This window comes from Pelmatolapia mariae, linkage group LG16_19, assembly GCF_036321145.2.
Source record: "Pelmatolapia mariae isolate MD_Pm_ZW linkage group LG16_19, Pm_UMD_F_2, whole genome shotgun sequence".
Lineage (NCBI taxonomy): Eukaryota > Metazoa > Chordata > Actinopteri > Cichliformes > Cichlidae > Pelmatolapia > Pelmatolapia mariae.
In genome coordinates, this window is record NC_086241.1 from 16,381,110 (window position 1) to 16,406,938 (window position 25,829).

Here is a 25,829-nt window from a genome sequence, read left to right on the forward strand (position 1 = left end):
ACAAATGTAACTCTATTTTAACGATACTTTCTTTTGTTTTTTTTTCTTTATCATAATACATTTAGATAGATATTTAGGTGTTTAAATATAAACATCTAATTCTGTTTATATGTCATCACATAACACATCTGAACCACTTAAATTTCAGTATTACAATTTGTGACTGATCTGAGTGGGAAATTGTATAGGTGAAAGTCAAAACTGTCTGGTCAATAAACCTCATTCTTGTCAATTTAATAATACTAGCATCATATCTTTGCCTCTTAGAGTAATGCTTTAATATCATACTTAAATAATTGGAGTTAGTGATAATAAAGTTAGGCTACCTTCATTCATTTGCTAAATTTTAAAGATATGTGACATAACTACTTATCATTTGTATTTCTCCTGCATTTTTCTAAGGTACAATCATGTGAAAAAGAAAAGAATACCCCCATTATACTATAGCTTGTAGAAAACAGCTACATAAGCAATAATTTTCTGCTGTATATCATATGTGTTTGGTTTTAGCCAAATGTGGTGCTGTGCATTATGGCCAAACATCTTATGTCTAACATTTAACATACTAACTGAGGCCTGTACAGTCTGAGATGGAACTCTTGGGTTTTCTGGAGTTTTCCTGAGCATTGCAAAGTCTGAAATTGGGGTGAATTTAATAGAATGTCCACTCCTGGGAAGTGAGTTAACACACACATGAATGCTCCAGTCCAGCAAAATACCAAAAGTTCTATTTTTATAGGGATGGACACACTCGCTGATCAAGTTCATCAAGTGTTTATAAAAAAAAGGGCTATGAGAAATTACAATACTGTGTAGTATGTTAATAGCTAAAAAACAGAAAAGCGTTCCATTAAGAAAAAAAGAAAAGAAAAAACAGATAATCACTTTGATGAAACGATGAAAAGAAAGTTACATTCGGAACGTATCTCAGTTCAGTGTTTTGTTTTTTATTTGGCATGTAACGATGTAATCTTCACTTTTTTTAAAACTTTTAGTTTAATCCTGTTTTTAGATATTCTGTTTTAAATCTTGTAATAACTTATAATACATTGTTAATATTTTGTGAAAGAAAAACTTTAAATCCTTTAATTTCTTTTACACTTTACTAAAAAAAAAAAAAAAAAATCCACATCCTGTTGTCACGGAAACACGCGGACCCGGAAGTCCTCCTAATTCCGCGGGTCTTTTGGGACAACACTGCTACGTACAACACAGTGTGCAGAAATGGCGGGTAAGGTCGCTAAGCGTTTTAAGGTTGGGTTTCCCTGTCTTTGTTTTAATGCTGTTCACTGTCAGGTGGACTTCAGTGCTGCTTTAAGCTCGCTAGAGTTGTAAACCAGCTCGCGATGTCTTCGAAAACATAACGTTAGATTTCGGAGGCAGCAGCTGGCCTGTTTGCTAACGTTAGCACCCCGTTATCAAGCTGATAATGTTTGCATGCTTGTGTGCTACTGTAAGGCTTTGATTTCAGGTTGAATATAGGCTTTGAGTGGAGGGATGGTGCGCATATGTTAATTTAGACCGTTTCATGTAACGTCGAGTAGCTGACCAGGTGTTTATACTCTGTTTGCGTGCCTTTATGTAACATCTTGACACATATTTTGAACTAAGAGGCTGGCATGCTTATTTTATAGGACCACACTAGTAGCTCATCCGGTCAGAGCACAGGATCTATAGTTTTACATCGTGGTAAATCTCTGTTTGTCCATGGGTTGCACAGCTATAGTTCAGTTAGGTATAAGTCGGGCTTGAGTTAGAGTTTAAAAGAGCTGTTGATGTTTGCAACAATAGGGTTCTTGGTGGCAGGTGAGGTGGTTCACATCATCAGTCATAAACTGGAGCAGTCGCTCTCTAATGGTCAGCCTCATTCTGCCGACCAGACATTATTGTAACTGCAAAAAAGTAATGAATGAAATTTAAATTTACTACATTATTACACATCAGTGGACCTTATCGAAAGTGGCGAGGAGCTAAAACCTGTCACTTTTTATTTCTCTCTTGATAAACTCTGAGCAAACTCTGTTTGCAGTAGTGACCCACAGGTTGAGAAATTAGGTCAGGCAGAAGTCCCTGCTGACTATGATGTTTGCAGATGACATTATGATCCGTAGTGAGAGTAGGGAGCAGGTGGAGGAGAGGCTGGAGGTATGCTGTGGAGAAAAGAGGAATGAAAGTCAGTAGAAGCAAATCAGAATACGTGTGTGTACGTGAATGAGAGTTAGATGGATTGGAAGGAGTGGAGGTCATGAAGGTGGATGTTTAAATACTTGCGATCAACTCCGTGAAGGAAGAGATTGTACAAGAGAGGTGGAGAATGAGTGTTTGGGGTGATTGTGGCAGGAGGAGGTTGGAGAGGCAAGGCTGAGATAGTTTGGACATGTGCAGAGGCGGGATAGTAGATATATTGGACAAAGGATGTTGAAGATGGATGGGCGATCGTGGCTCAAGAGTTGGGAGTTTGCCTTGTAATCGGAAGGTTGCCGGTTCGAGCCCCGGCTTGGACAGACTCGGTCGTTGTGTCCTTGGGCAAGACACTTCACCCGTTGCCTACTGGTGGTGGTCAGAGGGCCTGGTGGCGCCAGTGTCCGGCAGCCTCGCCTCTGTCAGTGCGCCCCAGGGTGGCTGTGGCTACAATGTAGCGTGTGAATGGGTGGATGACTGGACGACTAAAGCGCTTTGGGGTCTAGTACCCCAAAGTGCTTTACTAGTCCCTAGTTTTAGGGACTAGTAAAGTGCTATACAAATACAGGCCATTTACCTTGCCAGACAAGGAGATAAAGAGGAAGACCTCAAAGTAGATTCATGGATGTATTGAAGGAGGACATGCAGTGGATTGGTGTGACGTGATGAGGTGGAGTAGTAGTGGTAATAGCCAATGCTGCATGAGTATAAATAAGTTTTCATACCAGAGGCTTGAGTCAACTGTGGGATAGAAATAAAATACTACAGCCAGAAACCAATCAATCAACTCTTCAGCACGGCAGTTAAAAAACAAACAAAAAGCATTTGGTTTACTAACCTTTTGAAAAAAGCATTAATTGTTCATTTAATTATCAAAATGGATTCAGTCTCTATTCTCAGGGTGAAATGGAACAATTGTTAACATACTTTGTTTCCTCTGTGTTGCCCCAGATGTAAACACCATGGAAAAGAAACTGGCTGAGTACAAGTGTGACACCAATGAAGCTATATCCTTGAAGCTGGGTAGGTTGTGTTTTTTCTTCATTTCCCATGTTGTGTTAATGAATAAATGCGTGTATACAGTTCCAACATTTTGTGGTACTTTTTCCTAATTTCACACTTTAATTGAACATGTTTTTTTCCCCTTCACTCAGTTCGCTTTCCAGAGGATGTTGACGACGATAGCACCACATTCCACCCCGAGTACAGCCACCAAGTCTTTGGAGACGAGTGAGTATTTATAATGATACAAACATAATGTTATCATGTTTAAAAAATGCATTTTTTTCTATGCATAAAAACAAAATTAGACAGATATGGCAAAAATGATGCTTCACTATAGATGCATATAAATATTTAAAGTTGCACATTGGAGCTGCAAGAGACAGACACCTTAATGGTAGTTACTAAGTCTGTTCAAATCCAGCTCTCAGGCCCTCTTATCACTCAGGTGTTATGTCAGTTTACAGTTTAGTAAAATAAAACTACAGGGCTCAATACTTGTAGCAGTGTGACTATAAATTTTGTTTTTCACTATACTTTTCCCTTAGCTTGTCTTTCTTTGGCTATAACGTCTAGCGTTCCTTTTGGGTTCCTGCGCTGACTTTATAAAGATGTATTGAAAACATTAACAGTAATTGGCCTCCTTAAGAAAACATATTCATGAATCTTTAATTAAGACGCAGTAAACAGTCAATACATGAGCTGACTGGTAGTGGTTACTGTCTGTTTACATTTTGTGATTTAAGCAATAATTTCAAGTGGCATGAATTCGGAGATTAATCTTACAAATGCAGCAATATGAGGAGGAAATTATGGATGATTTTAGGCTAACAACTTCATTTAATAACAGCACCCAAATTAAACTCACCTTCAACATCTTTTGAACAAGTAATTCTTTCACAGAAGTTATTGGTGATATAATGGCTTGTAACTGTTTACTGCTGTTTGAGCTGAATGGTGGCTGGTTGATCTCTGACACAGAGTCTGCAAGAAATCAGCAAATTTTTAGATGTATAATAAGCATGATGCTGGAGTTCTGAAGCTGATGATGATACAAGTTTTTTTAGGGAGTCCAAAATTTAGATACTGTGCTACATATACTCAGTGATTTCTGGTGTTCTCTTGCTAATGCTGCGCAGCGCTGGATTGTGAGCACAGGTTCTACCAGAGAACGTTAGGATGTCTTGTCACCATCCCAGATTCTGACACTTTGTTCTGCTGCATGCAGAGGAGCAGATAACAGTCCCTTCTACAGCCCTTACCAGCTCTCCTCTTGTAGCAGCCTGTCTCCTCCACTTATGCATGGAGGTGCCATCCTGGTGAAGTTGAACTGCTTCTGCAACATGAATGGAATGCCGGTACCATCTCATGCTACCAGTAGTGACAAGGACACCAGGAAAAAGCAAAACTAGAGATAAATCGAACAGGTTGGCTTAGAAAAGAGTGGCGGTTTTGTGGCCACCACCTGTAAAACCATTTCCCTTTTTGGGGGTTGTCTTCTTGTTGCCTCTCCAGTCCCTTCAGCTTGCACTGATTTAGCTGAAATGGAGTCACAATCATTTCTGCTTCATAACTGGACAGATCAGTCTCCCTGAAGTTTAACAGAGTTTGTGTTATACTGTGATTAAGTGTTCCTATAATATTTTTTGAGCAGTGTAAACTGGCTGCCTCCCTAGAATTGATTTGTTCAAAGCTCTGCAAGCTGCGGCGAGATTAGATCTACTAAAACTTTATCCCAGTTTATTTAAAACTGACACACTTTGCTGTTGTGGTTCTAGAAGTCATAATAACTTTGCCTTTTAACCACTTTTCAAAGTAAATATTTTTACAAGAGTCATATCGCACGCTTGTCTCTCAGTCTGACTGGAAGCAAACACAGTGGTGGCCTAAAGCAAATCACAGCTCATGGTAGTTGAGAGACATTGTTCGTCTGGGAGAAGCCAACAGTCAGTCACACGGCATAGAGACAGAAAACAATTAAAGCTTGTATTCACACCAATGGGGATTTTTTATTGCTAGTTAATCCAGCATTTATGGAAGAAGCTGGTGTGCCTGAGGAAACCCGTACAAGCAGAGGGAGAATACACAAAATCCACACAGACAGGCCTCAACCAGTAGTGGGTCTGAATCCAGGACATTGTTGCAGAGAGGCAGCAAAACACCAGATAACAAAGTTGCAAGTTTATAACCCTGCTAAACATTAGGATCAGTGTCTACATCATGACTGTCTACATCCAAAATTCAGGAAAGGGAACAGTTTCAGAAGTACAGCAGAGCAAAACCAGTGTTAAGAACTGGATCCATCCATCTGCTTGTTCATGGTTGTGCGAGATCTGATCTACAACTTCACTACTGCTGCTAGTTTTACAGCAGCTCAGGAGATGTTATTGGACTAAGGCATTTCACAGATGGTGATAAGTTTCGGAGCATCAGACTTCACAAGCTGCACTAAAATATACCTCTTTCCATATATACTTTAAAAGACTGAGCCATAAAAGTGGCAGTAAACTTTACCAGACATCCAGTCTTACATGCTATATGTATTAATCAATATCAAAGTGGGCTACTTTTGTGATGATTAATTTGCAAAAACACAGCAGGACTCAGAGGGCCCTGCGTATTTTTATGGACATGCCAATTCAAAGTCAGCCTGTATATATATCCACGTCACAATGGTTTTCCTTTGTTGATAATAAGAATGATTAAATAGTTCAGTCATTTCAGAAATGCAACAAAGCATGCTATTAGTGATGTTAAATGTTATGACAATGCAAAATTGAAGTACCAATTAATCATAAATGGCCCACTGCAGAGTCGTCACATAGCTAAAGATTTGAATCATTTACACCTATTAGTAATGTTGATAGGCTAATTTATTTTAAAGCCTCTGGCATCTTCATTATAAGACTCAAATGTGTCTCCATACAGTTTTAGTAGTAAAGGTCCTGAGCCTTGCACTATGAGAAGGGTGTCCAGGATTTTCTTTGCCCCTGTCAGGGTTTATGAAGTGTGATTCGGTCTGATAAGTGGCCCTGGAGTGCATGAGTTACTCCACATTTAAACTCCCCACACCAGTGGTTTGATTAAGGACTTTTACTTGCATTTTAAGGTAACACGTCCCCACCCCCCGTAGATTTAGTCAGTTAACTGATTTTATTAATGACTAGCAGAAAACTTTGCTGTTGCATCACTGACAGAAAGTTTTAGGAATAATATACCTGATCCTTTTACGTGATCCTTCCTGATGGACAGCACACAGTGACGTTTCCAGTGTCGGATTCACAGAAAGGAACATAATGTGCGAACATAAATGATAATTGGTCTTGCATGTTATTGTAGAGCTGCGAAATTACTGTAATGTGATGCACAAAAGAGGCACTGAACCGGAGCAACACTGCATTATTGGCAGTGACACCTGTGTCGGCGCATAGACTTACAGTAGCACGTCGTTAACGTTTCTAAATTGCATTTCCAAATTAGTCAAAACTAGGATTGGTTATTTTTGCACTTGCTGCAATCAGCTCAAAGGGAACTCTGTAATTGGGGCATTAATTATTTCGGCAAGCGTAATTGCTAGTAAACCTTAATCACAGTTGCATAATGATGAATCTATTTTGTCATAAACTGCCAGTGATATAACGATGAAAGAAACAATGCAGCACAGCGAAATAAGTGACCTGTGGTAGGCATTTATTATAAACTCCAGGTGTATATTTGTTTTTATGTAATGGGAATAATCAGATGTTCGTTATTGTCCCTCTGAACATTACACAAAGCAGTCCTTTTTACAAATCGCTGCCCGACTTTTTGTAATCTTGTTTGGATTTTTAGTAATTTCAGTCACTTTCTGTGCAGTGAGGTTGCTTTTGGCTACAAAGGTCTTCAGATCCAGCTCTTCTACGCTGCGGGGAACCTGAGTACCCTCTTCAAAGTGAAATATACCTCAAAAGTCACAGAGACGTTCGACTGTGTGGAGGTAAGTCATTTCTTTATGCTGTTCTTTTATCATACTTGCATCAGCCTCTTTGTTCTGTTATCGTGGGGACAATAGACGATAGATACCCGTGTTCTGCTCACTGTTTATCACTATCGGAGGCCGCCAGTATAAACATAAACATAAAAATAATACTTGAATATCAAGAAAGATGACAAAACTTTGCCTCCTGCTGAAAAGTAGTGCTTTTCTTTCCAAAAACTGCTCTATTGTGCTTTTAATAAGGCTTATTATGTAAAACACTGTCTAGCCCGAGGGTGGATTTTTCACTTAGTCATTTATTGTGTAAGTGTTGTTGAGTCATGACGCCTGCATCAACACAGTCTTGCTTTATTTATTAATTTTTTATTTTTTGTTACAAAGTTTCTACACGCTAAATACCATGTTGTTTTTTCTTAGGAACTACACAGCTGCTAAAAGTTTGAATTTCATTCATCAAGTGGTAGATAATCAATGAGAAACTCGTGTTACCCTGTGTCTGCGTAAGAATATGCTTGTCTGGTACAACTGTGTGAATGGAGTCCAGTAAACAAATATGTGAGAACATCCAGTAACAATTAGCCAGAGCTGTTTTTGGGGGTTGTCCAGTGTACCAAACGCTATGTTCAGCTTAATCCAGCTCAAGTGTACAAACAAGCCGACTGAGCTAATGAAAGTCTAGTACAGAGGTGATAAATCCATGTCTCTCTCTCTTACACACACACAATTTTGTCACTGAATTAAAAACAAGGTGGAAATGTTCAGGAGAGACAAGATCAATCACAAGTAATTGAGTTGTGTGGAAAGGCGGGACAAGTTTGGAATTGATCCAATCAGAAGTAATCTTGGCAATCTTACCCACATGTTTTGGACCTGCCCTGCCTTGGCAAATTTTTGGGAGGTGGTTTTCTGCACTCTGAACAAGGCTACTGGCCTGAAACTGGCTCTCACCCCCTACTTGCTCTCTTTGGTACAGTGGGTGAGGATGATAAGTATATTGCCGGCGCACAATGTCGGGTGCTGTCCTTTGGTTCCCTCCTGGCTAGGTGTGCCATTTTGATGAGGTGGAAGGCCACTGCCCCGCCCACCCATGTTCAGTGGCTTGCTGATCTTATGTCGTGATCCACTGCTCCATCCAGAACCAAAAGGGCACATATGATAAAATCTGGGGTCTTTTTCTGTCAAACTTCTCTAACCTTCAATTTAAGGATGTTCCTGCTGACTAACAGATTTGCTTATTCCGTAGAGGTCTGATGTGTGTCTGTGTTAATGGGAATGTGAAGCTCAGTGATGTTGCAGCTAACTTCTGTGTGGTTTGTAAGGAAAGGTCTTGTTAGTATCAATCACCCCTTCCGGGTTGTGGTGTTTTGTCAACTTTTCTTTTGCCTATGTTCTAACATGAGAAGTTCTGCTCTGTATTCAATGTAACCAGTTTTTGTGTTTCCATTCTTTTTCCTTTTTGTAAACTGTATCCACAATCGCTCAACAAAAACACTTTGAGTAGAAGTAATCTTGTGCAGTAAGGTTAGACGTGCACATTTGATTTCCTCCACACAAACAGGGTGGGTACTGCTACCTCCCATGCTCCCTGTTTCGTGGAAGCGCGACACAATGTCAACACCCGGGAGGAGAAGAGTAGACATATGGAAATGTTTTGCATTTGATGTCACCTACAATAACAATCTTCATAAACCATGTGGCTCAATTGTTGTTGATTTAGTCTGCTATAATCTTACACTCAACTAAATCGAGACTAAAAGTAGAACAGCTTAGGTGACTAAAATTTGACTAAAACAAAATCAAAGTTTGCTGTTAAAATTAACACTGTATACCGTTTGAATCGGTCCGGTTCGTTTGGGTGGATGTGAACACGCTAACGCGGTAATCACGCTTTAGCATGTTGGGTGGGTGTGGTACAAAACTGCTTACAGTTTGATCTGTCCTTTCAGGCTGTGTAAATGGTTAACAGTAACAGTTACCTGATAAGATGCATTAGTTAACTTAATAGTTGTAGCTCATATGCAAGAAAATGTATAAAGAAATCACAAACAGCCTCTGTGTGTTAGGCTTTCACTGGGTCACTTTATGACCAGCTACGCTTGCAGTCCACTGATGGAAACTCTGACGATGATAAAGAGGAAGGCGTTGCTAGCCAGCCTGCCCTTTAGTTTATAGAAATGGAAAAAAATTCAAGTTTAGTGACAAGTGATTTGAGAATAGTGATTACTCTTTGTGGTTAAAAACAATTTTTGGAAATGTGTACCAGTAAGTAAGTAAACCGCACTCTGGGGCAAAGGTGTGTGTGACACACGGAAAAACAGGGACATCGTGTCGAACAACAACTGTATTTTTATTTGAACAAAACTCGATAACGTCATCAAATTCAAACTGATTCTTTCAGTTCAATTTATGAAAAGGATACACATTCGCAGTTTATTCATACAAGTTTATCGTTTTTTGAAATAGCAAAAACAAATAGCTGAAACTGAAACTTTGTCTCGAAGTTAACTTTGATTTGACCTTACTGTATTTAGATTCTAGTTTAATTTGTGATGCCTGCTTCCATCACACATGGTCTTAAATTTAAAGCTGTCTTACAAGAGTCTTAAAAGAGTCCTAAATTTCCTCTGTAAACAAACAAGTCAACTCAGCTCCACTCTGAATCCACTTTGGTAAACATTAGAAAACTGTAAAAGATCTGAAGCGCCTACAATGCATTTCTGTTAATCTGAGAAGGGGGGGAGACATGTATTGTATTTTTGACAGTAGTTTTGCAAATGTTAGATTCGATACCCCGTGTCACGTATAATTTGTGTGTTTTGAACTAACAGCAGGTGACGGGAAAAGCGTAAATGGAACAGGATTTTATTTTATTTGTCAAAACATATCAAAAAAACAGCTCAACATATCAAAGTATGGCACAAAAGATGTCCTTATTAATCTGAACTTTTTAACAAATCAGGCTGTAATTTTCATAGACCAACACAAGGCAGCTTCCCTGAGGCGTTTCCTCCCTAATTGTGCGATCGATTACACTTTAAGGAAAGCAGATAAACCTAAGGCGCTCTAACGGAGGGACCTCGGAGCCTCTCCCGGAGGGGAGAGTGTGACATTATTCCAGTTAGAGATCTCCTGTTTTGTTAGACTAAATCTCATCACACCACGGTCCCCTGTGTGTCTGCACTAATCCCACTCCTCCCTCTGAAGAGAATGGTTGTATAAGCGGGGGTCCAACACGAGGCATTGATTTTTAGAGCTTTCTGTAATGGAATCAGCAGGGGGAGTAATGTGACCCGGTTGGATGTATCGTACACGTATTTGTAGGAGTGAATTATTGCTCGAGTTATTGACAGTTGAGCTCCTTGAGGCCGAATGTGTGTAAACGTATCAAAAAAGGAGATGCTTGTTTTATCTAACGACGGCTGCTGATGACTTTATAGTTCATTTTAACACTCGTCTGCTTAGTATGTAAAGTTTCCTGCCATTTCTTTTTCTTTTTTTTCCTTTTTTTTTTTTTTAAATTGCCAGTCAGAGTTATTTACATATGAACGGCCAGTATTTGAACAAAAGCGGACAGTAAAGCGAAATGCTTGTCCTGGGTTCTCTTCTTCCTCTGAGACTTCACAAAAGGCCACTGGCAGCTTTGAATATTTCCTCACGCTGTCAAACATGCAAAATGAATACCAGAATTAGCAAGGGCCCCTACTGAGGTCAAATGATTCAACTGGGGGACATCTGTCTTGTCTGCAAGCAGCAGGGGGGCTTCGCTACTGGACAATGTGGCCTTCAACTGGTGGTAGTGGAAGTGCTGGTATAACTTAGTTTGGTGTGTCTGTGCATGCGGTGAAATTATAAATAACCTCATATGGAATATACAGACATGATTTCTTTCATCTCAGGCAAATCCCCCACCCCCCAAAAAAAGGCAACCAATTTACGGTTTTTAAAGGTAAAAGACAGCCATTACCTGTTTTTTAAAGCCGATATTCAGACGTGAAATGTGATGGCAGTGTGTGTGCCTCTACTTGGTGTTGACCCCTGAGTGTTCACCTTGTTAAGGGTTTGAGTGCAGCTGGTGTAGAGGCAGAGTGCGAGGGGAGCAGCAGAGTTCAGGCTGCATCTGAAGAGTGTTTGTCTCTGAGTGCGTGTGGACGGTCGGGGTGCGGTGCAGCTGGTGAGAAACGAGGGGAGGCAGAGATGGAGTTGATGCAGCTGCCACGCTGATACAAGACTCTGATCAAAACTCACCTTTCTCCCCTTTAAATCAGTCCAACCCCCCCCCCCCCCCCCCCCCCCCCCCCAATACTGCTGGACTTTTCCCAGAAGAAAAACAAATGTAGTGCCAGATCTTTATTCCACGCAGGCTGGTAACTGGAGGAAATTGCTGAATACCTCTAATAGTTTTATATTAGCCTCATAATCCACGTTAATGTGTAACACTTTGACTGTAAACAGAAAAATGACTGCAAATGTTCAGCGTGGCACGGCCTTAGGATTGGATTAAAGAGATGGAATAATGCCGACACAACAAATTAGGTGGTTTGTGCTCCCTTTGTGCTTCTTGTTAGAAATCAAAGACATTAACAAAATGTTCTAAAAGAACATTATTAAGTTATATTCATGCCAAACTAAAGCATCTATTCTGGAAGGCTGTGCAATTTAGTGTCTAGTATGTAAGAGAGTGGCCGGGACAAAGAGACTTGTTTGTCCATGGCCTTTTAAGTGTGGTCCTTGTTCCCTAGAAATGTGGCCGAACAATTACAATGGCTAAGAGGCATTCAGCTGCAGGTGCATTACTTCCAGTTAGATATTAGCTGATGTCTGAAAGGGGGGAATTAGCAGTATGTTGTATTAGCCTTTTGTAGTGCATTTTGCTCAGACCTTCTTCATTTCCCAGTTTTCAATGCTGAGCAGCAAGGGTCTCTGTGCTGAAATAATGCCCATCACACATGTAAATGGTGTGAAAGGGCTGCTTAGCAAAGTGTTCTCATGTCAATCCTTGTGGAAATGGATACAATGCAAACATTACAGCTGAACTAACCACACGTTGCACTGAGTAAAAAGTCCAAGGGTAGGACCTCTTTGTCTCGGAGGCTCTTTGAAAACGCAGGGGCAAATTCATTTGATTGGGTTCACTTGGCAGGATTAGAGGAGAGGCCTCTATTATGGATGCCCAAAGGTTTGTTAAGTTGAGATCAATTCATAAGATTTTATTTCCCAGTGAGAAGCAGAAATGCGTTTATTGTGGCAACTTCATCACATATTCATGGTTTAACATAAGTAGTAAATGTACTGATTTAAGTGGGCTTTTCATCGTGGAGGGGCGCGAGGGAGGAGGGTGCTGCTATGGTCTCTGCTCAGCTGACAGTTTTAATTGCCTAATGGTTTTCTTTTCATTGGCGCCAAACACGTATGCTCCCGGTTGGAGTTTGCGGGATGTTTTGCACTCTTTTTCAGCGACAAAAATTACCACTCGGAAAAGTCCCCTAGGATCAAACTCGAAACCCTTAACGTGTTTGGAGAAGTCAACTTTTTCCTGACGTTTTATGAGTATTCAGCTACATAAACGACACCACTCTGGTTTAGCGCCAAAATATATATATGTATAAATACGGGAAAGATGCAGAGATAGGCGAGATTATCTGGGTGTTGAATTGCTAAATGGGGTCATCTTGTGTTTTATTGTTTTTGGGGGTTTTTTTCTCCAGGCTGATGACGTCGAGGGGAAAATTCGGGAAATCATTCCTGCTGGGTTCACCTGCAACACCGATGACTTCATCTCACTGCTGGAGAAGGAGGCCAATTTCAAGCCCTTTGGCACCCTGCTTCACACGTACACGGTCCACAGCGAGGAGGCAGGAGAACTCACGTACCAGATTCACAAGGTGGGGGACCAAAAAAATCATCAAAGCAAACCCGCAAAGCCTTTTAGGTTTTAAAATCAGCTTGCTTTTTCATCTGGCGGATAGTTTTGCATCACAGCGATGCAGATGAGATTTAAACCCTCTTATTTTCGCTGCATTCGCCCCCACAGGCTGACGTTACCTGCCCGGGATTCCGGGAGTACCACGAGCGCTTGCAGACCTTCCTCATGTGGTTCATAGAGACTGCCAGTTTCATTGACGCAGACGACGATCGTTGGGACTTCTTTCTTGTGTGAGTGCCCTCCTTAATTGACATCAACCCCCCGCACACACACGCATGCACGCACGCACACAGAGCTCTAGCCCGCAGCTTTTATTGTGTCATTGAAAAACAAAGCCCCCCTTTGAGGCGCTTGTGACCAATTACCATGCCAGTTTGATTATATTTCCCCCCGGTAGGAGAATTGTTGATCAGGCAAGAGCTTCCTTTGTGCCAGAAGGCCTTTTCAGATTTTTCAGGGGCAAGAGCTGAATCGAATACTGTTGTCTTTTGAAATACTGAACAATGTCTTAACAGTAAAAAGAGCCTCTGCCAGTGTTTTCTTTACCCTGGCACCTATTAATGGTTACAATGGGGAAAATGGGCTGAAGTGAGTTTGAGGAGCTCAGTCCGTCCTCCAACCTCTTCTCTTCGTCTAAGTTGCAGTACTCCAATTAAGTGCATAATGTATTCAGGTTGCAGCAGGTGTACCAATCGCGGCGCTGGCTGCTCCAACGTGCTGATGTCAGGGGGGTCAGGGGTGGGCACGGGAACAGAGAGGCTAAAATGGACACTGCATGGGAGTGTGCCTGTAATTGACCTGTTTTCCTTTGTGTTTTATCTGCAGATTTGAAAAGTACAATAAAGATGGGGAGACTCTCTACGCAACTGTTGGCTACATGACAGTTTATAATTACTACGTATACCCAGACAAAACCCGACCACGTGTAAGGTAATTGCCGGGGCAGCACGTGCCTTCCCATTCTTTTGTACGAGAAAGGAGTGGAAAATTATACATTTCTTTATCCTCTTCCCAAAGAGCCCAAATTACTGGCTTATATAGCCAACTATTCAACCAGATTTTGTTTCAGTACCAAACCAGGGTGATTTGTATCTGAAAACAACTTTATAGATAAGCTTTTGATTTGATTTGATTTGTTGCATTGATGGATCCGTGTATTATTTTCTGCTTTCAATCAGAGCGAATCTGCTCCTGCTGAGAAAAACAACAAATTCTGAAGAAACCTGTTTTCTTCTTGTTTTCTTTTTTCTTTTCCTTTTTTTGGCATTTATATTTGTGTCTGTGTCTGACCTTTAACTAAACAGCCAAATGCTGATCCTGCCTCCGTTCCAAGGAGAAGGTCACGGAGCTCAGCTTCTGGAGGCAGTACACAGATTTTATTGCAGCTTGCCCAAAGTGCAAGACATCACAGGTGAGCATCTTACTTATTTTTATTTATTTATTCCCCCCCCCCCCCCCCCCCCCCTTTAAAACGCAATTACTATGTTGAAGAAGGTGGGATAAACATTTAATCTAAGATCCAGGCGTCACCCACGAACAGTTTAAACGATTTTTCTCTGCAGTTGGTGGATCCAGACGGTGAGTTAATTTGGAGGGCTGGCTCGTATACCAGAATGTGCTCTATTGAAACTAGTTGGATCGAAATAGATGCTTTGCATGGAGATGGAGGGTGAATACTAAAGAGGCATCCCAGCCTTTTCTTTTCAGAATGAAAACCTATTCAAGACAGAACTTTAAAGTTTAGCAGTGAATAGGAAGAAGGGTTCCTGCTAACAGTTCATCTGGCTTTGAGGAGTATTTTTGCCATATTTCTACTTTGAAAAGTTCCAAGGTGTGAAGTATATTGTTGTTTCTTTCACTCCTCCTCTATCTTAACACACTGGGATTGAACCAGGCCATCTGTGTCAGGGGTGTTGAAAAATCCTGAGATTAACACCATCAGCTCATTTGAGTCTTTTTGTGGTTTTGTCTGTTCACAGCTGAAGACCCCTCTGAGAACTATGTGAAGCTGAGAGACTACGTGCTGGTGAAGCTTTGTCAGGGCCTGCCATCCTTCGCTGCAGACAAGCTGCACCTCGGCTTCTCAGCTGACATGATCAAAGAGGCACAAGACAAGCTGAAAATTAACAAGGTGCCGTATGAGGGTGCAGCTGTGATAATTTTGCAAAATTGAGTTTTATTAGTGAGGAAGAAAAGGTTTGATGACCTTTGTTATGTTTATTACTTTTTTTTTAGAGCAGAGATCAAAAAGATTTTATTTGTTGTTACCAGAGGTGTGTGGAAAAGTCTCTGAAAGCACAGAGTTTAGTGCCTTAGTCCTGCTATTCTCTGTTTCCTGCCATATATGCACTGTTACAATAATGGATGGGAAAAATATGAAAATAATTTGTCAGCATGTGTATAAGTCATCACTTCAGACTGCACTAAATGCTCAGTGTGGGAACACAGCCGCCTCAGACACATGCACAAACCTTCTATTTGCCAGTGGAAGCAAATCAGAAGACAGTTGCTTTAAAAAGAGGGAGGAGCTTAAAAGCGGCTGCACCACAGTCCAGTATCAGATAAATAATCATTATACTGAATAGTGCTCACAGGCTTGGTTAGTTTTATGGGTAATTTACTAATTTCCAAACACAGATGCAGGCAGTTCATTTCAGTATCAAACGCAAAAACTGAGATATGCTTTTTTTCTTTTCCGCTGTTAAATATGTGCACGGTTGCAAATGTTAGCAAATCAGTTTGCATGCTTTATTTATTTACTTAGAGCCTTGAGAAAGGACCTCCCAAAAATACATATGCTGATCTTGTCACTGCATACTCATAAATACTGCCTATACTAGTATAGTATATAGCATAGTAGCAACTCATTTTGTTCCTTTGCTCTAAATGCTACTCAGTTGTCTGTTCTTTGATGCTGCTGCATATCATATTTTTGTTTGTTTCTGTTTTTTTTCTTTTACAACATGCCCGTAACTGCTTAGGACTTCCTGTAGCCATTCAGCTGGGAAGTGTGTTTGACTCCTGTTGAGGCATAATGATTTATTTTGAAAGTAATTAAATGAAAATAATTATCTTGTTTTTTATTGTCTGCAGAAACATGCCAGGCGAGTTTATGAAATCCTACGCCTCAGAGCGACAGACATGAGCGATGAAGACAAAGCGAGAGAGTACCGCTTAGAGGTGAAGAAGAGGCTTTTCGGACCCTACAGGGTGAGGTTTTAATTTTCACAGCTTCGCCGTGGTGTACTTTACATGTCAGTGTGGAGCGGGTCCAAAAAAGTGCCTGCAAAGTGACATTCAAAGTGATTCCTTGGTGCATTCGAATAAATCTGAATGTCAACTTGTCTCTGCTGCTGTCAAACAGGAATCCAGTGTGCAGTCTTCCACCTTTTGTTAGCATAACATTATAGCTATTCAGTGTAGGAAGAAAAGTGGCCCGTGTACTGCACACACTTGATCAGCTTACAGCCCCGTATTGTCACTGTTTATTATGTTACCTTTTAAAACAGCAGAAAAATTGATCTTCAGTCCTGTGAAAATTGATAGAATACTAGTGCCGCATTGTTACAGCCACAATAGGGCGCACCAGGCGTCTGTGGTTTTGCTGCCGCTGGAGCTTTTTTCTATTCAGGCACATGTCATTAGTCGGGATTTGCATTTCTTTGAGGGAAATAATTTTCATGAAAGTGTGTTTAAAGCACTTTGTCAGAAAGCTGCTACTATTCAGAATTCACTCCTTTTCATTTGATTCTTATCAAATGGTTTCTTGATGGTTTTTTTTTTTTTTGAGTTTGAGAGACTGAGCAAACAGAGTATCGAAAATGTCCGTTTTTCTGCGTCTTGATTCTTGTCAGTGGGAAATGCTGTGTCTATGCACCAGAATAACTCCCTGCATCCTGTTTGGCTTGTGATATTTTATGTCCGAGCTGCTCGCTGAGACTTCGCATACTATCCATTAGAGACTTTGCTGTCATCAGGGCAACCGCATGTCTCAAAAAAGGCAGAATGTGACATGGAAAAGACCTATGCGGCGAAGTGGGAAGGAGGAATTCCTTGGGAGAGTGGCAACGAAGGATCTGGTGGCCAGATGCAGAGCCAGATTTTCCTTCCCTGAGGAGATTTTGCATGTAGTTAGCTGAATGGCAGAGCTGCTCTGTGAACGTGAAGGGGGATTATGCATTTCTGCTCTTACCGCCAATTCCCCAGCGACTGTGTGTGCATGCACGTGTGCGCAGGCTTTTCACACAGCCGATTAGACTGCACAATGTAAGAGAAAATTCACAATAACATTTTTCAACACGACGTTACGGTGTGATAAACAAATACTGTAGCCTTTAACAGGTATGCTGATAACCCAGATCCCCAAACACTGTGTACCCTTTGCCCAAGGGTGACTGAAAGCAGGTCATCTTCTTATTAGAAGGTTGGGTGTTGCTGCTCTAGTCTTCGTGCCAAAGGGGAAGAGAATTCCTCCTGATGCCTTGATCAGGAATCAGACTGTGTATAATGTTAGCTAGAAAGCACTTAGACATAGAAAAAAGTGCTTGTATTAAGGTGTGTGTGAACATGTGAACAACACATGTTGTATAAAGTCTAGTAGGAAAGCGCTATATATAAGAACCAATCCGTTTACCAATAAATAAAGAAATAAAATAAATTACTAAATTGGAGTTTGGAGATGGGGAAGGCATTGTGTGTGTGGTCTGATTTATTATGTTTGAGGCTGCGTTTGCAATGTGTCTGTCGCATGTTCATTATCTAACCACCCATGTCCAGAAATAGCAGCGATTAATTTCACTTCTTTTTCAGGTGTCAAGACATATAAATGATAATCACTGGTTATTAATTCTCTAGAGGTATAAAATAACCTAAAGTATATTTCTGTGTTGTATAATATGTGTAACAGAGATCTTTAAACTTAAAAAGCTACTTAGCATTTAAGATGTTTTTTTAAAAACATTTTCTTTTGGACATTGTTTGCCTTTGTTAGACAGGACAGTTCAGAGAGTAGAGACAAATATGGACCAGACCCCTGGAGTAAGGACTCTAGTCTATGCTTCACGGGTTTTGTATCAATCAGGTAAATCTACAGCACAACCATCTCACCTAGAAGCAGGACCTCTTCCAGGTGAGGATAGTTCAGGTGTATTTTACCTGTAGGCAGCCCCTGGGTAGATGCAGGATAGAAATTGGTAAAGCCCCCACAACTCGGACCTACATAATCATCAGAAAATGGATGGATGGATCTCCATTGTTCACTTTTTTTGAGCTATTTAACGACTGTAAACTTCTGCCGTCGTCTTCTGTCATGAGGAGGATTTCAGACACTGTTTGATGGATTACTGTACACTAAGAACCCTTTATTAGAGAGTAACTCATTCTCTAACTTTCCAATAACGAGCCATGCAGTCAAAACCATGATGTTAAAGCCATTGAAAAAAGAATGTGTGTTACACAATAAAGACCGAATAAAGAGATGGCTCCAAAGATGAGAGAGTAGCATATACAAAGACTTTAATGGAGATTATTTTTCTGATATTTAATCAGTTTTCATATAAAAAGACTCCCATGCATTGAAGTTTAAGTCTTTTTTGGTATTGGAGGGTTAAAAAAACCCTCCAATCTTTTCATAAACCAATGAAAAGAAAAATTATGCTAAGTAAACATTTTAAACTGATTACTTTCTGGCTGCAGTCTTTCTTCTCTATGCCAGACAGCAGCTTTGAACTCTTCCTCTATACAGAGTTTGTCTTTAATCAAAAACAAGACAAAAAAACTGCAACTACTATGCTGAAAAGACAAGAGAACCTTCTTTAGGTGTTTATCCAACACATGCTGAAGGCAAAGGAGGGCTTTTGATCCCTAAATTTGAAATCAGAAGAATTTGTATGCATGCGGCCTCAGCCACTGATTTGTGTCATTTATTTTGTGCAGAAGAATCAGAGGGAGCTGGCAAAGATGAGGAAGTGCCTGCGACCAGAGGAGCTGGTGTCCCACATGAGTCAGATGGACACTCAGACACAGCACGAGGAGCTGGAGAAGAGTTATCAGGATGTTGTGGAGGACTACAGGAGAATCATTGAGAGGCTAGCATCACAGGCCTGATCTGACTGTGAGAGGCTCCTGACCTGGAGCGTACCCGCTCCCACATTACCACAGACTTTTTGCAGCAGCCAAGAAGAATACCTCTTGATGCAGCAAAAAAAGGAAAAAAATAAAGAAATCACTGTTTTGATTGAAGAGTGTCACAAATGTATAGTAGCTGGTGATAGGCTGTAGTAGAAAAGGGCCTTTCTGTTTCCCAGCTGGTGTTGACACAGTAGAGGTGAGTAGTGCAGCCCAAGGGCGGAGGCTTCCTGTTTGCTTCATGTGTTTAAATCACAACGTTTGACATGAAATGACACGTAATATTTCACAGGTGATCAGAGGTACACTGTCCTGCAGAGAAACCCTGCTTCTTCTCCATCATAGACATTTTTTAAGAGCTTTTGTCAAAACAGTTCCCAGTGTGTGTGTGTGTGTGTGTGTGTTTTGAAGCACTTCATACTGAAAATTAAAAAAAAAAGAAAAAAAAAGTGTTTTTTGTATTTTTGGTGTGATTCTTGTCATTGAGAAGAAAATAAAATGGAGCAACTGAGTTTCTGTTTTTGGTCGTTAAGAGCTTTATTTGATATAATGATTTTCTGCTCAAAAATACAAATGTACTGTTTGAAATAAACAATTTAGCATAAAAAAAAATTTTGAAAGCAAATTAAGAAGACAAATTAAAACGTGGTCTATAGCACTGTTAGTGCTGCAGGCTATTTTAAGATTATCAGGTTAGATTATGAATAGCACCAATAGGAATATAACTATGCTTTATTTGGATTCAGTGTACTTCATTGATGTATTTACATTTTTCCTCCTGCTTTTTTACTCCACTTTGTTTTGGATGCAGTGATTGCACTTTGTACTCACTGGTCAACTGTGGCACAGGAAGTAGAGTGGGCTAATAATTAGAAGATCAGTGGTTCTATACCGGGCTCCTCTGTATGTCAAAGTACCCACCCAACCAGTTTCCTCAGATAGCCCGCCCCTCATTGAGCCTGGTTCTGCCTGAGGTTTCTTCCTGTTAAAGGGGAGTTTTTCCTTCCCACTATCGCCACATCCTCAGAGGGGTCCTCTGATTGTTGGGCTTTTCTCTATATTATTGTAGGGTCTTTAACTTACAATATATGAATGAGTTACTGCAAGTACTTTAAATATATTTAGTAGAATCTATGTACTATTAAGCTACTTAAGTAGGATTTTAACATTTACGTAAGTAAAAACAATTCACCTATTTAAATAATAGGGTTTAAATATGTGCAAATTTGGGGCGTGGTCACTTTAACTGACAGGTGTAGCTGTATGCTAGGTGTCGCCTCTGCTAAGTGAAGTAACTGAGCTGGACCTTCTAACCTGGTCTCGTGTGTTTTTAATTGTACTAACTGTGCTGCAGTTTTGGTGAGTAAAAGTCTAGTGATTTATTTACGTGTTAATTACGAGATGTCGGTATCTAGTTAAGCTTGTTAGCATTAGCTGATAATTCAGTGCTCCACACTCCTGCCTTAATAAGATCATTTTTGGCTCCAAGCATCCAGATGGGTGATCTACAATGATTAGCCAAACCCGAATTGTTAGCCTATAATTATTAACCATTCGTGATTCTTAGAATACAATGTTCTGCTTTAAAAACCTTAGATCCAAGCAAGTACAGAAGCACCCACCTACGTCCTAAGCATTACTGCAGACCAACACACCTTGACCCACTACCACGGGGAAATGCCACTCTCCTACAGCTGGGACCTCCCCTAACAGGACAACTTGCCTGCATCACTGTAACATAAATGCCCATGCCCTAACCCACACATTGTTAGTCAGGTAGCTTTAATTTTGTTTTTGAAAAATAGATCTCATGTTTATTTTCAGACTTGGACTCTACTAGAATGGCTTTGCATGAACTGCCGATCAAAATAATGCATATTTATGTAATTTTGGACCTTGGTGCAGCCTCTGATGGAAACGAGATGTTATAACTTACTTTCTTCTGATTGGCTAACCCTGGCAAACGTTAGGTTTGCCGTGTGCCTGACCACATTAAGGATATCCCTTCTCTTTGACATCATGCAGATCCACCAGTAGAGAAAACAGCCTGACACCGAGCTTTTACAGCAGTGTGAAGTGTGAGATCTGTGATATGATCCTCCGGCATATAAGCCTAGGAAAGCACGAAGGTCTCCTCTAAGGATTGACAGAGACAGACCCCCACACTGTTTCCTCACTGTGTGTGTTTTCAAAGGCGTAATAATTGTATTTCACATCCTCAAGCAATTCCCAGTCTTCTGGTTAATGCTCTGTTCTTCTTGGTTGCATTATTTAATTGCACTTATTTATTTTCAGCTTTGAAACTAAATAGAGGGGGGTATTCATCATTTTGTGTTATCATACCCTCCTTCATCATAATCTTATGCTCAGTAGTGATGCATTCTTGTTCTTGTAAAGCAGTTTCCACCTTATAAATATGTCATCAGTGCAACTTAGTAAAGAAAGTTAACAACAGCCTTTATATATACTTGTGTAAAATCTGCAGTTTTTCCTCTCTAATGCCATATCATAGATCGCAACTTGCCTGATTAATTCATTTTCCCTTGTGTGTTGTTATCCATGTAAGGGGGTGGGGGGGAGGGGATTTTTGACCAGGCACCCTCTCACAGCTAATGCAACTTCTGATTGGTGCTGATGTTGAGTGTTGAGACTAATGAGTATTATGCTTTTCAATTGAAAACCTTTGTGCCACTGTATTGCCCCCGCTTGTGCAGATCACTGTGATGAATACCCATCATACTTTAAAATACTTTAGCACATTGTCGCTAAATGAAGGCTGCCAGGTCAATTTTCAATTTTTTCCCCCTCTCTCCTCTTGAAACAAGACAAAACCTTGGAACCCTTCACATCCTCTAATTCAGACTGATTGAATCCACTCATGGCCACGAGGGGCCTCATCTCACTGTAGTTTTCTCTGCTTTTTCTGCTGTGAGTGCACATTTTGCATTGCGCTGCATAAGCTCAGCCGGCTGACCTGCTAGTGGGAAGTGGCATTATTGTTTAGTGAGTTTGTATGCTGTCTCATTAATTCCACTTTCAGACATTGTCAGACTCTCACACAGCATGCTCACAGCTTCACATATCTGATGGACAAGGGCAACAAACTGCTGTGGATGTGACCGGTTTGGAGGATTTGCAGACCCCTTGCAGTTGTCAGAAGGGTGTGAAACCTCTTTTGACCCTTTAGACCACACAGTTGAGTTTAGAAAAGCTTAATTATGCTATCCTGGGTCTGATGTCTGTTGCATGTCTGCATCGTCATGACGCAGTATAGAAGAGACTGATTCAGTAGAAAGGAAACTGTGGCATGTTGGGAAATATGCATTTTCACTTACTAGACCAAGTGCATCTAAGGAAATGCTCACCAGGAAATATTCCAGTCACAAATGCTCCATTTTAGTGCTGCTGAGTGAGTTTGAGATAAGACAGAGCCCAGCTAAGCTACACTCATCAGTCACTTTGTTAGGTACACCTGTTCAAATCCTTTAAAGCCAATATCTAATCATGCAATCACATGGCAGCAACTTAGTGTATTTAGGCACATGCTCTAGATGATCTGCCGAAGTTCAAAGCGAGCATCAAAATGGAGGGAAAAAAGGTGATTTAAGCAACTTTGAATGTGGCATTGTTATTGGTGCCAGATGGGCTGGTCTGAGTATTTCAACTGGTGATTTGCTGGGATTTTCCCACACAACCATCACTAGGGTTTACAGAGGATTGTTGGAAAAGGAGGAAATATCCAGTAAGTGGCAGGTTTGTTGATGCCAGACATCAGAGGAGAATGGTCAGACTGCTTCAAGCTGATAGGAAGGGAACAGTAACTCAAGTAACCACTGGCCACTACCAAAATGGTAAATGGACTGATTCTTATATAGCGCTTTTCTACTCTCCCGGAGTACTCAAAGCGCTGCATACAACATGCCTCATTCACCCATTCACACCCACTCATGCAAGCACTTCTAAACGCAAGTGCAAACTATAACTACATTCACACACATTCATACTCCGATGAATGCATCGGAGGGCAATTTGGGGTTAGTATCTTGCCCAAGGACACTTGACATGCAGACTGGGGAAGCCTAGGATCGAACCACCAACCTTCCGATCAGTAGCTGATCTGCTCTACCACCTGAGCCACAGCCACCCTTAAAAACACGCAGAAGGTCATTTCTGATGACGCCACACATCACTACCAAAGCCTACCTGACCATATACATCCCTTCATGACCACAGTGATGGTTTCTTGAACATGACAATGAGTTCACTGTACTCAAATGGCTTCCACAGTCAACAGATCCCAATCCCAGCAGAGCACCTCTGGGCAGTGGCGGAACAGGAAATCCACATCATGGTTGTACTGGTGTTTAGAGTTGAAGAAAGTATTTGATTAATCATCGTTATTATTTTTCAGCTGAAGTTCCAATAATCACTTCTCGCTTAGATTAACACGTTTTATAAAAGAAATAAAATATCCACTTTTTTTTGTAGAGAGAACTATTTTGGATACAAATCAGCAACTAATTTCAGTTGTTTTCTTTCTCATTTACTCTCAATCCAACTGGAATATAATTAACAAAAGGTCAGATAGTGAGGCTTTCTGTGTTGTGTTTTTTTATTGAAGTGAATTTTTATGTCGAAATCCTCGTTTTTTTATATCTCAGGCCAGTTCTGAAGCCATATGAGCTGTCAGACACACACACACACACACACACACACACACACACACACACACACACATATGTATATATATATATATATATATATATATATATATATATACATATGAAAGCCATCATAGTCCAGACTAACGTGCGGTATCCAACATTTCTATTCCAGTTTATTCACCCTCTGCAGTCGATCGGCCACTCGGGTGCAGTGAATTGAAATCTGAAGCAAGCAGTGCACTTTCTGCCGGAGTCGAAGCTATTACGGTGGATCCAGCCGTGGGCCCTCGGTTGCCGTGCTTTTGTAAGGGGGGGATACAGCCTGTCTGCGTCAGAGTGGAGATGTGGGAGGTTGATTTATGTCTGAAAGTCTCAGGGGTTTCAGTCTCCTCTCTCTCACTTTTCATATTTCACCGGATAAAAAGAAAAAAAAAAACTGGGGTGGGCAGACGTGCATTAATGTTTGCATATCCTTGCTGCTCTTGATCATGTTTAATCATGCAAATAATTGCATGCAACCTGCATTAAAGCAGGCAGAAAGGCGTATTGCCAGTTCTTCTGTGAAATAACAACAACAGTATCAAGCTTGACTTGAATATTTAGTTTCACCTGTTGGCATTTGTGCTACTGTGACCTTATGGCGCCTCCACCTCTCTCCACTGAGGCAGACAGTCAGGGAGTTTGGACCGGAGCCCAGCTGTACTGAAGGACCTGCTGAATATGATACCTGCGTGGAGGAGCTCCAGCGTCTTAGCCCCCAGGTTCCCAGGAGAGAGCCAGGGAGGAAAGTTAGAATCCCCCCCGAACCCCTCCCACCCCCTCAACCCTCTCCCACCACCGCTGCTTTTCTTATCGGGTATCCATTTCTTTTGTGCTCCTTGGTTACCCACATACCCCCAGGCTACGGAGCCCCCTCGTCACCGCCAGTGAACCTGGCCAGTCCCTTTTCTCTGCTAAATGAGTCCTCTTTAAGATAATGTTTGATGCGTTGACAGCCAGAACCAAAACAGTGTAAAGGAAACCAAGTTTGACATCTTTTAATTGTGCGTCAGAAAGCACATATTGTGGTTTCTTGGACTGCTTTCAGATCATGCTGCTGATATGGTAATTTGCTCAAGTGAAGGATGTGATGAAAGTAGTGCTGTTGATGGGTTTTGTAGCAGAAGTCCCCGGAGTCCAGTCCGCTGGTTCCCCTCTCCTTAAACATAACGTGATTGGTCATGTTTAAGTGCAGATTTAAACAGTGTTTGTTTCATCAAATCATCTTTAGTGTCAGCAAATTTGAAATGAGCAGCGGCAACAGTTGAAAAGGTTTTTCACACGGGGAATCTTTAATGTCCGCCGGCGTTCATAATGCTGCAGAACAAACGGCATCAGACGAATAAATCCCAGGAAGCTGACAGTGGTTTTTCCGAAATGCATGGTAATTGATTTCCATCTGCGTAGGACCAGAGCTTGTGGTTGTGATTACATGTGTCGGCTAAATGAATTGGGATCATGGTGCACTTCAAATCAAGCGTGCTTTACTCCGGGTTTCTATTCAGATGACATGAAAATGGATCAGTTGGTGTACATAAAGTGGTGGATGCTGTTGTCATGATTGACAGCTGCGTGACGAGGCTTGTTATTTTTGTCACAAGCGATGCATGTTTGCAGAATAATCTTCTTGATAGCCTCATAAAGATGATGTAGCTTATTGAAAGGCTTAATTTATCGCATTGTTTTTAATCCTCCTCTCTTTCTGTTGCGCTGGTTTTAATTGACTTGTGGAAATGCAAATGACCCTACGCTTTTTAAATATTATCACACACTGACTGGAACCTGCTGTGGCATTCGGTTTTCATTTACTCCATTTGTGGTACCAAAATATGACATAACAGCATCTAGCAGGAAGTTGGGCTGTTTGTTGGAAATCCACGGAGGACCAATTTTCAGCGTGTGTTTTAAATAAAAATTA

The 25,829-nt window shown here is 40.9% G+C and overlaps 1 protein-coding gene across 1 annotated transcript; it reads left to right on the top strand.

Annotated features, from left to right (window-relative positions):
- Positions 1–1,150: 1,150 nt before the first annotated feature.
- On the top strand, positions 1,151–19,708 carry hat1 (histone acetyltransferase 1). Its single transcript, XM_063498461.1, has 11 exons — positions 1,151–1,231; positions 3,133–3,204; positions 3,336–3,411; positions 7,039–7,159; positions 12,865–13,041; positions 13,191–13,312; positions 13,908–14,012; positions 14,387–14,493; positions 15,062–15,213; positions 16,176–16,292; positions 19,017–19,708. Exons 1-11 carry the CDS (start codon positions 1,225–1,227, stop codon positions 19,185–19,187), a joined length of 1,227 nt encoding a protein of 408 aa, XP_063354531.1. The 5' UTR covers positions 1,151–1,224; the 3' UTR covers positions 19,188–19,708.
- The last annotated feature ends 6,121 nt before the right edge of the window (positions 19,709–25,829 follow it).